We start from the raw sequence: 17153 nt of genomic DNA, 5'->3' as shown, positions 1-17153 counted from the left end.
CAAGAGTTCTAAATAATCATACTCTTTCCACTTTCGTGACTATTCAAGTATTTTAAGACTGTTCTTATATTACTCACATGGTACAATAGTATAATTTAAAAATATTTTTATGACACACAGACTATATAAATCACATGACCATTATACTTTAGGAATTCACATTCTAAATTAATATTTTCAGCTTGTACCATTTAGTTTACAATTTAAAATAGCTATAATCCGAAAAAAATTCTTAAGAGTTAATTCATTATCAAGATTATTCCTAATATTTGGTAGCAGTCGACGCCTTCTGTTTTACTAAAATCTTGCATGTGTAGGTGTGCACATGTAACTTTATTAAAAAATGACTTTTTAAACGTGTTTAGTGTGTATGTATATGTTTGAAGTTAGAGTAGTTATATATTAACAGTGTCTTCTGGTCACTCCAATGTTGTCTATCTAGTGGGGTTTTCTTTTTCTTTCAGGAATTGATGCCAATATAAAGGATAGCTTAGGGAGAACTGTCTTAGACATTTTGAAAGAACATCCATCTCAGAAATCTCTCCAGATTGCAACACTCCTACAAGGTAAACAGTATTGATGATGGATGAGTGTGCCTTAAAGTTAAGATTCAATGAAAACCGTCCTCGTTTTCCCTGGGGGTTTGAGTTAATGTTTACCTTTGAATGAACTTCTTCTTTGCATTTTTTTTCTAGTAGACTTTTAAACTAAATAAAATTCTTTGTAATGCTTTATTTTGGTTTTTAAGCTACTCAGTGTTTTAAGAAAAGCTAAGATATTTTTTCATGCACTTGATATTAGTCTCTTTTAAACACAGATATTAAATGTATAGTTATGAGCTGGAAGGTATAAGATTATACAGTGATGGTAATTAAGTATTATATCACATTTGAGTAATCCTTAAAGAGTTCAGGGATTTCTGTTATCTTGTCTTATTTCTTTAATCTGTGAGGGTAAGTTAGATGTCATTGTTGTGAAGTTCTGAGAGTCTAAGGGACTTGCTCAAACTCGTATATTCTATTCGGAGCGGTAGAGTTGGTACATAAGTGCTGGGTTAACAACAGTAAAATGGTATGTAGATTATTTCTCCCTAATCCAGTAGTGCCAATAGTTCCATCTTGCCAGCTCTGTTTTTGATAAAGGCCATTTAAATACTTTTGTAGTTAGTTGCAGTTATTTGACAACCATTTAGGTACTGCTTCTTTGTTTGTAGGATTATGTATGTCCTGGTTTGATTGAAAACTTTTATGAAAAATTTAGATTTAGACTGACTGGTGTGGCTTGGTAGTTGAGCATCAACCCCTGAACCAGGAGGGCACATGCTAGATCCCCAGTGAGGGGTGTGCAGGAGGCAGGGGATCAGTGATTCTCTCTCATCATTGATGATTCTACGCCTCTCCCTTCCTCTCTCTGAAGTCAATAAAAACAACAACAACAATATTAAAAGAATTTAGATTTAAATGCTCTCCCTTTCTGCTTGGTGCTAGGCCTGGCATGTAGCATGTTCCCTAAAAAACCCAGAGGTTTGTTCTCTCCATTCCAGTCAGCTCAGACACTATTCAGCTGCGATTAGTCCCTGTAATTGTTACGGATTGGCTGCAAATGTAATTGAGGAGGGAGGCTGGACGGGTTTCATTGGATTATCAGTTGGGAGGCTTTGTCCTGCAGGGAGATAAGTGAATTACAACCAAGTGAGCAGGAGATATGTAGGGTCAACAAGGGCCGAAGAGAGGTAAGGAGAATAGATACTCTACAGGAGGTCATTATGCTCTCTTCTCTCCAAATTTCCAAAACCTCTCACGGAAGTTCAGGCTCCTACAATTTCCTTGTTAATAAAGAAGTTAATTTTAAGTCAAGTGCATGTAGAGATAAATCAGAGAATACAAGAGTGGCTCTTCATATCAATTCAAATTAAAATCTAGTCGAATCAAAGCTAAAACATCAAAGTAGTATGCAGCATTTTTATAAGTCTTCCCCCTCTAGGTGATTTGTATTTCATGTTGGGTTTTTGGCTCTGAGATTAAAAAAACACACAACTGAGGCTTGTGCATAGTGTTTTTTTGGAAAAAGCAAAATAAATATACACTAAAAAGGGAGCATGACAGAATTACAATTTTTATAAGATGCTGCATTAGTTCAACTTAAATAAAATGTTATTATAGAGGAATAACTGTGTTCTTTTAAATCATCATGATTCATTAGGTATGCCAATTTGTGATAGGGTATATAGCGCACCTTTGAATTTTTGAAATTATTGGAAAACTTTAGAATGTGAACACATTCTATATTCTTTATATTCCTGGATTTCAAGTCACTGGTGCATCTTTTTTTTTTTTTTTTTTTCCCTAGAGAGGAAGGGAGAGGGAGAACATTAATGAGGAGAGAGAATCATTGATCGGCTGCCTCCTGCACACCCTACACTGGGGATTGAGCCCACAACCCAGGCATATGCCCTGACTAGGAATGGAACCGTGACCTCCTGGTACATAGGTCGACACTCAGCCACTGAGCCGCACCGGCTGGGCTCACTGGTGCATTTTAAATCTTATGAAAAAGTTTGTTATAGCAATAAAGCCAATTGATAGTAGATAAAATTACTATTTGTGCCCCCAGGAGAAATTAAATTTTCATAATTACTGCATGAGTCAAAACTTTTAAGCATAGAAGCCTATAGGTTGCTTTCTTTTCCTAGTAGAATGTGCCTAGTAGAATTGCCCTTAGGTAAAAACTCTTTGGATGATATGAGGACATAAGTGGCTGGCAAGAGAGCAGAAACTTTCTTAACTGGATTTTTTTTAAAGGTTTCTTCTGAATAAAGAAATGCAAGTAAAAGATCCCCATAAGGAGGGATCTATTCATTTAATCCTAACCACAAACTGGGAGCCGCATGCTTGGGGGAGATAGCAGATACATTTTGTTTAGATCACATATTTTTAGCTCACACTGTTGCCGTTAAAAAAATTGAATTAGCTTTCAACATTTAAAAATCTAGGATTTTAGTTAAAACTCCAGAGCTTTTAACAAATGCAGGCTTTCATTTTCCTTCATTGAAGTCTAACTTTAGGTAAGTGTACCTGCTCTCTAGCTACTCATGGTCTGTATGCTCTCTGTTCTTTCACGACACTGGTGCTATTTGTGGACATTTTCCCTACATTGAGGTGCTGTTTTCTTTATGTTCAAAAGTGAGATGTTTTCTTGTCCTATGTCTGTTTGGCTCTGCCACTTATTAGCTGTATGAACGTCGCCAAGTTAAAGTCCTTGTCCTCTAGTTGTCATCTTTAAAACTGAGATTGTAATAGTGCCTGAGTTGTAGTTTTGTGAGGATTGAGTTAACTTATATTAAATACTTAGAACATTGCTGGGTACATAGTAAGCAAAATTTTCATTTTAGCTGCTATTACTAATATGTCTTCATTAAAGTTAGAAAAATGAGAGAGAGATTGAGTGTGGGACATTGCTCTAAGAATAATGAGAAAGAACATTATTGCTTTGTAGAAATAAAGTTTAATATACAATTATGCTTATCTTACTAGATGACAACACCATTTTATCATAAACTTATCCCACTTCATTCATTTATGTGACTTGACTGGTGGTTGTATCCAAATGAATTTGACATTCCTGCTTAGGAATCAAGTCTATTCAAAGCATCTTTCTGAGTTTTAAATCTTTTGGTAGAATACATTTAAGGAAACCACGGATGTTATTGTGTTTTCAACAGGTGAAGTTATTTTTAAGGAAAGAATAGGTTAAGTTTAGTTTTCAGAAAAATGTTCCATACGTCTCTTTCAAAATATCTTTTTTTGTTCTCATTAAAAGCTTTAAGTTAATAGCTCACCCTGAAGTTCTTTGGTTTTTTTTTTTTTGGCTTTATGAAGTTCTTATAAAAACTTAGGATGTATTTAAGATATGAGGAAAGACATGGAAAATGATCACCAGAGGTAAAGCATAAAGTTTAAAGATTTTAAAATAAATGAATTCAAATATGTAATTTTAATATTTATACACAGAGTATTTAGAAGGCATGGGAAGACCAGCAGTCCTTGAAGCACATGTGCAGGAATGTACAACACAGGAAACACACCTTTCATCTCCTCTTGAGTCTCCTTCCCAAAAGACCAAAAGTGAGTAGCTAATTATAAATCCTTGAAGTGATGTACTGGACTTTTAGGTACAAATTTGTCCTATCTGTACAAAATTGCTAAGCCTTGTGAAAATTTCAAGTCTAATAAGTTCTATCTTATCCTCCATATTTTATCTGTTTATTCAACCAGCATTTATTGAGCTCCTGCTATTTGTCAGGCCCTACTCTTTGTCCTGAGGTTCAGGGATGAACAAGGTAGAGAGCAATCCCTGCTGCCATGAAGTTTACATGGAGTGGATATTTCATAGTAGGTTATTTTTTTCCTCAAATGAATTTTTAATGCAGAATAAAAAATACTGATCTCTGGATTGTACCTACTGGATTTTTTCCCCCCAGAATAAATTATCAGTATAAAGTGCCATTCTTAGAATGATTAGAAAAATGAATATTTGTATGCAACCTACAAATATCAATGTTTTGACAGATGCTGCATATTATTTACCTGTTTCTTCTGAGTCTTCCCTTAATATCACATATCATAACTCTAATTTATTAATTACTTGCTTTAATACGTTCTATTTATTTTTATTAAACTTAGGAAGTAAGTTCCTAGTATAATTTTAAATTTGCTAATGAATTGTTGAGTGAATTCTGTCAGTGAAGTGTAATGCTGATAAAAGAGTGTAGAAAATTAAATGCTATAATAAATGAAGCTTTAGGAATCATAATTCCAGATATTTTATGTACCATGTATATGTGAACCTTCAATACTTACTTCCATTTTGAAAAATAATAATTGTAGGCAAAATTAGAATTTCTCATTGTCTTTTAATATTCTTGTACTATTTATAGTTTAGTATCTTGTTTTTAGCAGAGTAGTTTCTGAGTACTTGATCTTGTTTGCCATATTTTGAGTTCTATTACCATAACAACTCATATTTCTTTCTTTTATTTTTAAAATATATTTTATTGATTTTTTACAGAGAGGAAGGGAGAGGGATAGAGAGTTAGAAACATCGATGAGAGAGAAACATCGATCAGCTGCCTCCTGCACATCTCCCACCGGGGACATGCCCGCAACCCAGGCACATGCCCCCGACCGGAACCGAACCTGGGACCCCTCAGTCCGCAGGCCGACGCTCTATCCACTGAGCCAAACCGGTTTTGGCACAAGTTATATTTCTATTATCTAACATTAAGTTTTATCAGTGACCTTTCTTGGGACTTTGAAAAAAATCTACTGTTCCCTTAACAGGTGAAACTGTGACTGGAGAATTATCAAAACTCTTGGATGAAATAAAACTCTGTCAAGAAAAGGATTATTCTTTTGAAGACTTGTGCCACACAATATCAGACCACTACTTAGATAATTTGAGCAAGATTTCAGAGGAAGAACTTGGGAAAAATGGAAGCCAGAGTGTAGTAAGTAAGGGGGGCAAGAAGCCAATTCGTCTGTCTTTACCAGTTCAGTGTGTGCCGAAGAGGCATGGGCTTGTGCATTACCTTATCTGCCGACTCGGCCAGTGTCAAATGTCAGGCTGCCTATTACTTTTCCCCTCATGTTCATTGGTGTTTTATTCTCATTGCGTGTGGAGGGGAAGGGATGCTAGATAAATCACTTGTAGTTTGTGATGATCGCCTTACTGTTAGACATTCGTAGTTTCATAGTTTCTTTGATTATGTCCTTTTAGTTTTATTGGGTGTGAGGATACTGGTTTCCTTTTGTCTTTCTTCCCCATGTTGTCTGTGAACTGAGTCTGACTCCATCTTGAAGAAGAAAGCCAGAGCCCTGTGGGTATGGTCACTCCGCATGTCATTGTAGGAGAGAGACATAGTGGGAAGTTGGACCTCCATGTTTTTATAATCCCAAGGGCTTTGCCTGTAACCTACAAGCTTAGAATCTGAATCATGAGTTACAGATGCTTGCTCAGTTGGATTTTTGTATTAGCACAACAGCAAGAAAAACTGTGAGAATCAAGCAGTTTAAAATTAAGATTTGCGTATCTATTTTGTGTCCTGTAGAGGAAGGATTTATAGGATGCACTGGCATTAAAGGAAATATATTGTGATGATTCTTTTATAACTTAATTTGTTTTAGAAACATTTTCTTCTAAAGTCAATGGAGTGGATTGTGTTAAAGGGATGCCATGTGATTTATGAAAACAAAAATAAATAGCTAAGTATCATGACTGGTATGAGACTATTTACTTCATTTAGTTAGTTAATGTGAGCTGTGATGCTTTCTCAGCTAGCAGCTCTTAGTCTGGAAGGTCCACAGCTGGTTTTACCACATAGCCTGCTTTTGCTTTTGTTTGTTTGTTTTCTGCACTGTCTTTCGTAAAACATCACACTGTTGGCTCCAATAGAAGGTCTTTATGAATGATGATGATTAATTATATATGCACAGAAGTAAATATTTGTTGGTTTTACCAAAAGAATTTATATTAATGAAATATTTATGATAGTAACCTTAATGTCAGGAGAAAATTCCCTGTTTAAAAATGTAAAAAGGTATATGCTGTCTTCAAATTACAAAGCAATTACATTTCAATATTTCCTTGAAATAGGTTAGAAATGAGACCACATTTTTATCTGCATTAACAATCCATGGTGTTTAGGTTTTTATATCTGTCCCTAAAGATTTATATAAATTTGCTGTTTCTGACCCTCTATGTTTAAACCCACAGACTTTTGGAAAGCCCTCATTTACTAGACCAGTTCCTTTCTTAAACTTTTCTTACTGTATGTACCATAGTAGCAAACAGATTTTGAGCAAACATCCCAAATGCATTTATTTATAAATTATATATATATATCTACTAGTATCCTAAGAATATATGATGTAAATTATGAGTAATATACTACAAAAGAAACTCGAGGGAGGAGGATAAAGAATAAGTGTCAATAGAAGCTCTAATTTTATTCTTTTACTTAGTGGGTAATCTGTGCCCCCTGTGGTCTGCACACTGTCTTTGGAGACCATGCTCATTCAAATTTGTAGCTTTCAGATAGTGATGGAAGGGGCATCTGGCATTGCTGGGGTGACATAATTTGAGGAAACGATGGCCAGTCCTGCCCAACCCCCCCTCCTCCCCCCCCCGCCCCCTGTAAGCCAAAGACTGTATTGTGATAGTAGCATGAGAGAAATTAATGCGCATAAATTGAAATTAAGTTCTTCAAATTCAAGTTCATACTTTCATATAAGCAATCGCTCTTTGTTTCTGTGACAAACCTTTATATTTTGTTCCTTAAAAATACTGCCATTTTAAATATTAAACTTTACATGAGGTAGAAAAGCAGAAGGAACAGATGAGTAAGAGCAAGGAGTTCTGTTTTATTTGGAATAATCCTATCTAATAAAAGACAAAAAGGGTAATTAACCGTACCTCCGCTACGCTTCCCATTGGCTAGTCAGGACGATATGCAAATTAACTGCGAAGAAAGATGGCGGTTAACCGCCAACAAAGATGGCGGTTAATTTGCATATGTAGGCACAATGCTGGGAGGCGAAAGGGGAAGGATGGAAGAAGCTGCCTGACCGTGATCGGAAACCCAGGTGGCAGCTAAGAGCCGGGTGGCAGGGCAAAGGCGGCCCTGGGGCTCAGAGGGAATGCAGCGATGGCAGCGGGCCCCGCCCCGTGTGTGGCCTGGCCATCGAGGGGGGCTCAGAGGGAACGAGGGGATGGTGGGGGCCAAGAGTGCGGGGCTCAGAGGGAACACGGCGATGGCAGGGGCCCCCGGCCCCTGTGCAGCCTGTCCCGTGTGCACCCTGGTCATCAGCGTTGGGCTCAGGAGGCTCGACCAGCAAAGCGGGACTGTGGATTGGGAATGGGCGCAAGGCAGACCTCCTGGTCCTTCCCCTCAGCCGGCAGGCTCCTATCCATCTTCAGTTTCTACTGAAGGAATGTGGCGCCTCCACTGTGCAGCCTCCCAGGACTCACAGGCTCCGGAGTGGAGACTTCAACAAGGACTTCAGCGCCTGCTCAGGGGAATAACGCCACCTCCCTACTCCATAGCTGCTCTGTGTCTGCAAGAAACTGCGCATGCTCCTCCCTGTGACATGGGCGGGGCCAGAGCCTGAGTTGAGGGGTTCCACCATAGCATAGCAGCTGGACCATTGCAGGGATAGAGGGAGGGAGGGCGGGGAAGGAGCAAGGGGGAAGCCCTGGTTCCCTGCTCCTCCTCCCACAGGCATGGCCCTGGCTGCTGATATGATAAAAGGAGTTGTGTTTTTCTAACTCTGTCTGGGTAAAGGAAACAAGTGTCTGTTGACTTCTGATCTTATTCTCCGAGCTGCCAATTAATCCCTCTGGATGCATCATATCCAACCTCCCAAGGATCCAAGGGGCAGGATCAACCTTCGTTCCATAGTTGAGGAAACTGACCAATAAACACATGTGTCTCATGCCTCAGTGTCAACTCCCACAGAAATCTCCGGGTAATGACTCAGATTCTATATCTAAGGGTATATTTTCTTCTGTTTTCATGTTTAATTCAGCCCCAGGAATCAAATAATACAATAAAGAATAAAATGAGTTCAGAGGGCCCAGCATTGTATTCCCAGGGCCTTTGGTCCCACACAAACCACAGAGCTCAGTTATCCTGAGATGAAAGGAAAGGAAAGAGAAACGTGAAAGGTTTCCCAGCTCAGTCACAGAGACTTCTCATAACCACATATTAAGGACACGGCATTAACTTAGGGGTGGAAAGGACACAAATGGAATAGAAGATGGAGCCACTTGGAGTGAGCAGGCCAGCAGGGGGGCAGTTGGGGGCAAGCAGGCCAGTGGGGGGGGGCAGTTAGGGGCAAGCAGGCCAGCAGGAGGGGAGGCAGTTAGGGGCAAGCAGGCCAGCAGGAGGGGAGGCAGTTAGGGGCAAGCAGGCCAGCAGGAGTGGGGGCAGTTAGGGGCAAGCAGGCCAGCAGGAGGGGGGGCAGTTAGGGGCAAGCAGGCCAGCAGGAGGGGAGGCAGTTAGGGGCAAGCAGGCCAGCAGGAGGGGAGGCAGTTAGGGGCAAGCAGGCCAGCAGGAGGGGAGGCAGTTAGGGGCAAGCAGGCCAGCAGGAGGGGGGGCAGTTAGGGGCAAGCAGGCCAGCAGGAGGGGGGGCAGTTAGGGGCAAGCAGGCCAGCAGGGGGGGTAGTTGGGGTGAGCACACTGGTACAGGGGACAGTTGGGGGTGATCAGGCTGGCGGCGGGGGGGGGGCATTTGGGGGCGAGTAGGCTGGTGGCGGGGGGAAGTTGGGGGCAAGCAGGCTGGCAGGCAGAGTCGTTAGGGCAGCCATGGGAAAACTACGGCCCGCGGGCTGGATCCAGCCCTTTCGGCTGTTCTATCCGGCCCGCGGAGCCAAAAGAGCGGAGGGTTCTCTTGCTCTCCCCTCCGCTCCTTCACCAGCAGCAGTGTTAACATGGCAACGTCGGGAAACACGGCCGCAGCTCCTTCTTCTGAGTCCAGTTTAAGCACCCATTGTGGCCCTCGAGTCAAAAAGTTTGCCCACCCCTGGGTAAGGGGTAATTAAGCAGGCAGGTGAATGGTTAGGAGCCGGCAGTCCCAGATTGTGAGAGGGATGTCCGACTGCCAGTTCAGGCCTGATCCCTGTAAACCAGCAGTAGGACATCCTTCCAGGGGTCCCAGATTAGAGAGGGTGCAGGCCGGGCTGAGGGACACTCCCCCCCACCTTGAGTGCACAAATTTTTGTGCACCGGGCCACTAGTAGAGTTTATAAAGAGAGGAGATGGAGGGAAAAGGGGGTAGGTATAGAAGGATAGGTAGAGGTCAGGCCATGGATGATTTTGAATGTCATGCTGAGAATTTTGATATTTATTTCGTAGGGAATGAGGAAAAATCTAAAGGATTTTGGGCAGGTAAGACATCAATGGAAGTGGCCTTTCAGAAGATAAATGTGGTAGAACTTGTTACTAAATGTTGAAAATGTAATCAAATTATTTTTACCCTTGTCTGCAGCCTGTGTTTTGTTTGGGTTCATTCCCTGTTTTGTTTGAATATTTGTTTCCACTCATCAGAAATGTTTTTTTCAGAGTTTTGTTATGAATTATACTCTCAAATTATGCATCAATTTAACCAAGTACTTATAGATCACCTATAGGTCATCTCTACATTGTGAGCTATCTTATATAATAAAAGCCTAATATGCAAATAGACCGAAAGGCAGAACAACTGGTCGCTGTGACGTGCACTGTCCACCAGGAGGCAGACGCTCAACATAGGAGCTGCCCCCAGCCTGCGGGCTCCAACTGGTGGCTGTGGCAGGGGCGGGGCGGGCGGCACCAGGCCAGCCCTGCCAGTCATCCTGCAGAGAGAGGCGACTGGCAGTGGTGGCGGGGGTCGGGGCCACCGAGCAGGCAGTGCCAGGCCGGCCAAGACGGGTGTGAGCAGGAGCCCCGATCACCCCCCTGGTCGCCCCACAGATCAGCCCTGATCGCTGGCCAGGCCTAGGGACCCTACCCATGCATGAATTTCATGTGCCAGGCCTCTAGTAGGATTTATAATAGCAATAATGAGAGATAGTGCCTGACTTCAAGGAATTAAAAATACTTTTTCCAAGGAGTCTCTAGTCACAGTGTGTAGGCAATGCTAACATATACCAATAAAGCAACAGCTATATAAGAGCTACATTTATTAGATGCTTGCTGTTTGCTATTCTAATGCTTTCGATGATTTAAGTCACTTTGATCCTCATAGTGGTCCTAAGTGAGTTATAGACTTGGGAAATGACTCAGCAAGTGGCAGATTCAGGATTCAAACTCAGAGCCAATGTCTTATATTTCTCATAATAAACTAGACTGTGGCCAAAGGATTTTTTTTTTTAAGAAGGAAGAGATTAGTGACAATTTAATGGCATTCATTGAAGACTTCATGGAGGTAGGGAGAAACTAAACTGGGTCCTGGTGGAAGAGGCGATGTGCCTTGTACTTGTATTAGAATGAATGAATAAATGGGAGAGGATTCCAGCCTGCAGAGACAGTACACAGGTGAGACGTAGCATCTAATTTAAGGAGAGTAGTTTTCCATGAGAGTTGATTTGAGAAAGTAATGGGAAACAAATTTGCATGAGTTATATTAATACCTTACACTTAGGGAGCCCTTTATTTATATCAACTGGTTTGATCTTCACAATAATCCTATGAGATAGGTAGACTTATTTTTCCCGTTTCACAGATGAGAAAACAGGCACAGAGAACTTTTATGATTTTCCCAAGCATACATGGTAAGTACCAGAGCCAGGATTTGAACACAGACAGTCTGGGCTGGAGCCATACCCCTTACCAGACAACATTTTGCTAGGGCAGATAATTATATTTGGAAAGCTAGTCAGAAGTTTAATATTGATGCTGAGGAGAATAAACACTTGAAAAGGAGAGTTCTCTCATGAAAATGAGATTTGGGGAAGATGAAAATGGTAACTGAATGTCAGATGTTCTGGGGAGAAGCTCAGTGAATCTCAGCAGTGGTTATGCAGTAGACTTATCCGATGAGGCTTCAAGAAATACGGAGGCCCTCATATACCATGTCAGACCAACTAAAGCAGAATGTTTTGGGTGGCTCTAAGCATTGTTCTTTTAAAGAGCTTCTTCTAACATGCACACTGTTGGTCTAGAGGACTCCAAATCTGCCAGGTCCCTGCTGAGGTAATTCAGGCCTGAGGTGCTGAGTTTGAGCTGAGGTCTTGATAACAGCACACAATTATAGACTCTCAGAGGTGGACTAAATTGTATAGATCTAGAATCTGGCCTATTTCTACTGCCCAGGGTAAGAGCTCTAAAACGCTCTTGAGTTAGGCACATTTTAAAGTTCTCATCAAGCAAATTCCAACTACCATTCAGTCATAGTCCTAAATTAAAATTATTTCTATTATATCAGAATGTTAAATGTGAACATTTTTGTTGGTTTATTATTCACATTACTGGCTGAAGGACAGTCATTTAGGTTCAGTTAAAATTTAATTTTAGATGATATGAAACATACCACTTTTCATTGTAATATGACAAATCCAAAAGTAACTTAGAAGGAATTAAAATGTAAGGAAATGTGTTGTGTAGCATTCATATTATTAATAAATGTATTATATATTAATGATGTGGCTTGATTTTTGCAACTATTTTAACTATTCTTAGTTCAGTTTAGCTTTTATTGCCTTTTTCTTCCAACAGAGGGCACTCTAATTCAGTAATTTAAAATACAAAATCAGTCATCTTATGTAAGAACTTTATTTTTGAATTGGAGGTTTTTGGTTTATTAAAATATAAAATTAGCCTTAAGGTGGTAGTTTGAACAATTTTACTAATGTAAGTGAATTAAAAATTAAATTCGTATTGTGGTTGAATGTATTTGATTAAAAATTTTGCATTTAATATGAAAACCAGCTCAAGTTATAATTACATTTTCTCTTGCATAAATTTTAATTCAAAAGTTAGTCTCTTTTAAAAGCTTTTATAATGTGCATGTGGAGCCATTTTCTAAATTGAATTAAGAGATTATATAATCTAGAATGTAAATTTTGAAGAAATATAAATATCTTCACTTTTTTTTTCAACATATGAAATTTAGGTTTTGGAAAGAATATAAAACAATCTGAAAAAATTTATGTTCTCTTCACTTATTTTCCCAACTCATATATTCAGTTTTCCCCTTTATGTGTATAAATGCTGTGCACAACTCTTAAACGTGAACACACCATGATATAGAGAAATTTGATGATAACATAAAGATCATTAGAACAGGGATCAGAATCTAGGCTTCAGGAAAACATGTTTTAAAAATTTAAAATAGAAACAATAGTGTGGTGAAGGCCTGGGAGGGGTAGGTGCCTGGTGGAGGGGATCAATGGGGGAAAAAAAACACAAAGGGGACATCTGTAATACAATAAAGGGAAATTTAAAAAAATATTTAAAATAGAAAAAGCATTATTGTCTCATTAGTCTGTGTCTCTAAGAAATAGACAGGAAGCTTCAGGGATAAAATGCATTATATATTTTTCCTCCTGAGGGGGAAAAATCCTAGAAACAAGCAGCATCTAAGAATTGTTGTTTGAAAGTGGTTGTGCAATTGCAGGTTTTGGGCCATTTTATTCAGCCAGTACACCTCTTTTCTGTTATTTCACTTCCTTTTTCAATGCAGAAATCTTAAATTACATGTAAACTTTCAGAAGTGTGAGGTCTTTTACTTGAATATTTCAAGATTTCAAGATTCAATGTCTCAGTTTTTATACCAAGCTTCGATAAACTGCTTGAGAATACTCTTGGGAGTTGGGGGGCAGGGAGTGGGGAGTCTCTATCGGAAAATATACTTAATTTGGTACCAGAATTCAAGTCTTAAAGGTCAGTAGAATCAAATGTCTAAAAATCAAATGGTGTTTCTGAAACAGAGTTTACTTTCAAACCCATTCAACACAATTTCTAGAGCTTAAAATCAAGAGTGCATCAATTTCAGAATTGTGAGAGACTGCAATAGCTTTCCCATCCAATTCCCATAAGATTCAGAACACTTTGGGAAATGGATTTTCTGTAACATAAGCAGAAAGTTCTTCTTACAGGATTATAACTGATTCTTTAGGATATGAGTTGTTGTTGTTGCTGTTGTTGGTGTGTGTGTGTGTTGTGTGTGTGTTTTATAGTGGAGCCAAGTCTTAAGCCGTGGTAACTATTGTCTTATTGGGAAGATAGTGTTCAGAGAATATTCTAACTTAAATAATTCATGTCTTACATAGTTGCCCACATTTTTTGGAAGTGGCGACTCAAGGCTGCGGTGTACTAGGCCCAGTTTTGGATTGTCCTGACAGATTTTTCCACAATTTAGAGAATGTGTAGATTCTGATGACTTACATTAATATTTTAAAACAAATACCTTTAACCCTATATATGTACATGCAAGGAAAAATCCAGAATCTGTATGGTAAAATTCTTGTCCCTTCTGTCACCTGAAAAAACTTTTTGTATCTGTAGTGACTCTAGGAGGATCCTTGAGATAAAAAGTCATTCTTCTGAACTTATAATACAATTGATTTTACTTTCATGACACATCTCTTTGTTCTGCTTTCCCTTGTAGTTATATATATTTTTATATTACTTCTTACAGACTCCTTGATGGTAGAATCTATATTTGATTGATCTCTGTAATCACATCTGCCTACACAGTGCCTTGCATGTAGTCGTCTCTCATGGAAATTCATTGAATGAATAAATGCATAAAAAGACAAACACTGCATGTAAAGGTGCACATAAACCATTGCTGTAATCACACCATTTTCATGGAAACACACGATTAATTATTTGGAGATGAATTACAGAGTCCAAGGACAGGTTTTTCTCATCAAGCATGGAGAATCAACCATCTTTCTTAGGGAAGAATTTAGTCTAGCAGTTAAGAGTATGAGATTGGAAGTTACACATGAGGACTTTCAATAATCACTCAGTGTCTACATGGAAGGGATTTCTCAAGTGAAATGCTAAATACTCTGTTCTTGGATTGGTCTTAGTAAATATTTTACTTTGTAAAAGACAATCATATATTCTAGTCAGGTTTGTCGGATGTTAGGGAGGAATTGCAAACATGGCAAATAACAGCTTACATGAAAAATATCTCAATAAACTGAGATTCTTGGCTCAAAGTAAAAACACAGAACTCAGTGGGAGTTAGAACAAAATCCTGTATTTGGATTCTGAAAATTCAGTGGCATAAATATAAGATGGGAGAGATTTAATAGGGGGAGTTGTTCATGCAGAAAGGTCTTCTGAGTGTGAACGTTTGGACAGGATTAAATATCAAGGACCTTTTGTCATAGACCAGATGTCTCGACCTTGTAGACAGGACCAGATGTCCTGTAATGATTCACAGAGCTTAATCTATATATAGTTCTTTTCCCTATTGTCTCTGCTATTGAAAAACATTCTTTACAAAACCCTTTTTGATCATATATATATATATATATTTTTAAATATTTTTTATTGATTTTAGAGAGGAAGGGAGAGGGAGAGATAGAAACATCAATGATGAGAGAGAATCATTGATCGGCTGCCTCCTGCACTCCCACTACTGGGGATTGAGCCAGCAACTTGGGCATGTGCCCTGACTGGGAATCAAACTGTGACCTCTTGGTTATAGGTTTATACTCAGCCACGGAGCCACACAGGCCATGCTGATCTTCCTATTTAGATCCAACGATTGGGATCAAATATTACATTTTATTTAAAAACCATTGCATATTTTCATAGTCTGTTCTGTATCATTTATGCATGAATTTTTGTTTTTGGTTTTATGGTAAGCTCCTTGATGTCAGGGGATATATTGATCTCTCTGTGTGTTTATCCTTAGCATAGTTCCTCACTCGCAAGCTTAATAAACATTTGTTGAATAGGTATGCTAGGCCATGGACATCAAAAAGTCTGTTTGGTACCTGAATTTAGATGCAGACCTAAGGGAAGAGTTCTAAAATGGAGTCATTCTAATTTCAGAAGAACAGGTCAAGTTATATATTTCTTAGGTAGCAATACAGTTCTTTCAGTAATATCAAGGAAATCTTATATTACAAGCACTATGTTTGATTCCTGATAACATATATAATGGGAATCTACTATGAGAATATAGGAACATACGTCTCACATTAATAGTTTTCAACTTCTTCAATATTTTGTGATAAATATTTTTAAAATGTATCTGTTTTCTTTCTGTACAAGTTGAGATTGGCTCTTTTGAACCAGGCTGTTGTTTTTTTTTGTTTTTGTTTTTTCAGTTAATCATAAGAAATAGGCTTCAGCCAGCACCCTGGTTTCCCCCGATTATTAGTGATTCTTGCTGATTATGATGTGTCTAGCTGATGTACAGTATTATTGTTTGCATGTTCTTAAACTGTGTTTCACACTAAAATGCCTCTTAATATTATGAGCAAAGTGTTTAAACTTTTAAGTATTTGAATTTTTTTTGAAGTTTGGGAAGTTATTATTTTATCTAGTTTGCAGTATGACATCAGCCAGTTTTTGTTTTGATATTTTCATTCTCTCTGATCTCTCTAAAATCTCTGACTTGAATTTAATCTTCCTAACAGAAGAGCTCAACTATTATGATGTCCCTGACAAGTTATACTTTACTCTTAGGAGCTAATTTAAAAAAATTAGTCAACTGTGACCTCATAGGTTGACCCTCAACCACTGAACCACACCAGCTTGGCAGGAGCTAATTTTAATGTTTTTTTTTTTATAATTTTAATAATAATTCAATGTTCTTCTAACCTCACTTTCCAGATAATGATGAAGTTAAATTTTGACAACACTCAGCTGCATGCTACATTTGATTGGCTGCCTCCTGCATGCCCTCCAATAGGGATTGAGCCCATAACCCTGGCATGTGCCCTGATCAGGAATCGAACTGTGACCTGGTTCATAGATTGACACTCAACCATTGAGAAAACCAGCCAGGCAATTATTTCTAGTTTTATTTTCACTTTCCTTTGCCAGAATTTTTATTTCAACCATCTATGCTTTTTAAAGCTCAAATATTTTGGTGGCTTACAGTTTCACAACAGTTCCATTTAGTTGCTAGCTGTCAGTCTCTGCTATCAAATGATTAATAATGATAAAAAAGTCTTAATTTGGAGAAAGAATGAGGTAGCCAAGAATATGAATTTGATGGGGAATGAAAAACTCTGCAATGGAAAAAGATAATGAACCAGTAAAGTGGAAATAGCTTGCTCCAAAATAAATGAGACAAACATTGCCATGATATATTTTTTACTATAATCATCCATTCTATGTTGCAGAAATAAATCTATTCCAGCCTTGAAGAAGATTTTTTTTTTGCCCTATAATCCTACTCTTTCCTAGCTTTGAGCCTCTTTTCTAAATATTTAATGTATCTTTATTGTCATAGTCACTATTACCATCCTTACCAACTTACTGACACTCCCCCCATTAAAGAATTATACTAATTTTTTCAAAACATATACAGTAGTTGTAACTCAGAGTGACATTATAGAGAACAGGAATTTTAAAGTCAAACAGACTTGTTTGGATCCCAGTTCTCCTTAGATAAATACTACTCTGATCTTTATATTTCTCATCT

The 17153-nt window shown here is 38.5% G+C and overlaps 1 protein-coding gene across 8 annotated transcripts in view; it reads left to right on the top strand.

Moving 5' to 3' along the window:
* ANKS1B (ankyrin repeat and sterile alpha motif domain containing 1B) overlaps positions 1-17153 on the top strand; it is an 812878-nt gene that overhangs the window by 127082 nt on the left and 668643 nt on the right. For all 8 annotated transcript variants that reach the window (XM_081080965.1, XM_081080961.1, XM_081080962.1 and 5 more), the window contains exons 6-8: positions 465-566; positions 4011-4124; positions 5340-5506. In XM_081080965.1, the coding sequence (XP_080937091.1) occupies positions 465-566; positions 4011-4124; positions 5340-5506 (383 nt within the window). The remainder of the gene's footprint in view (positions 1-464; positions 567-4010; positions 4125-5339; positions 5507-17153) is intronic.

Source organism: Myotis nattereri (assembly GCF_964212035.1).
Source record: "Myotis nattereri genome assembly, chromosome: 2".
NCBI lineage: Eukaryota > Metazoa > Chordata > Mammalia > Chiroptera > Vespertilionidae > Myotis > Myotis nattereri.
This window is presented reverse-complemented; position numbering and strand designations above follow the sequence as displayed.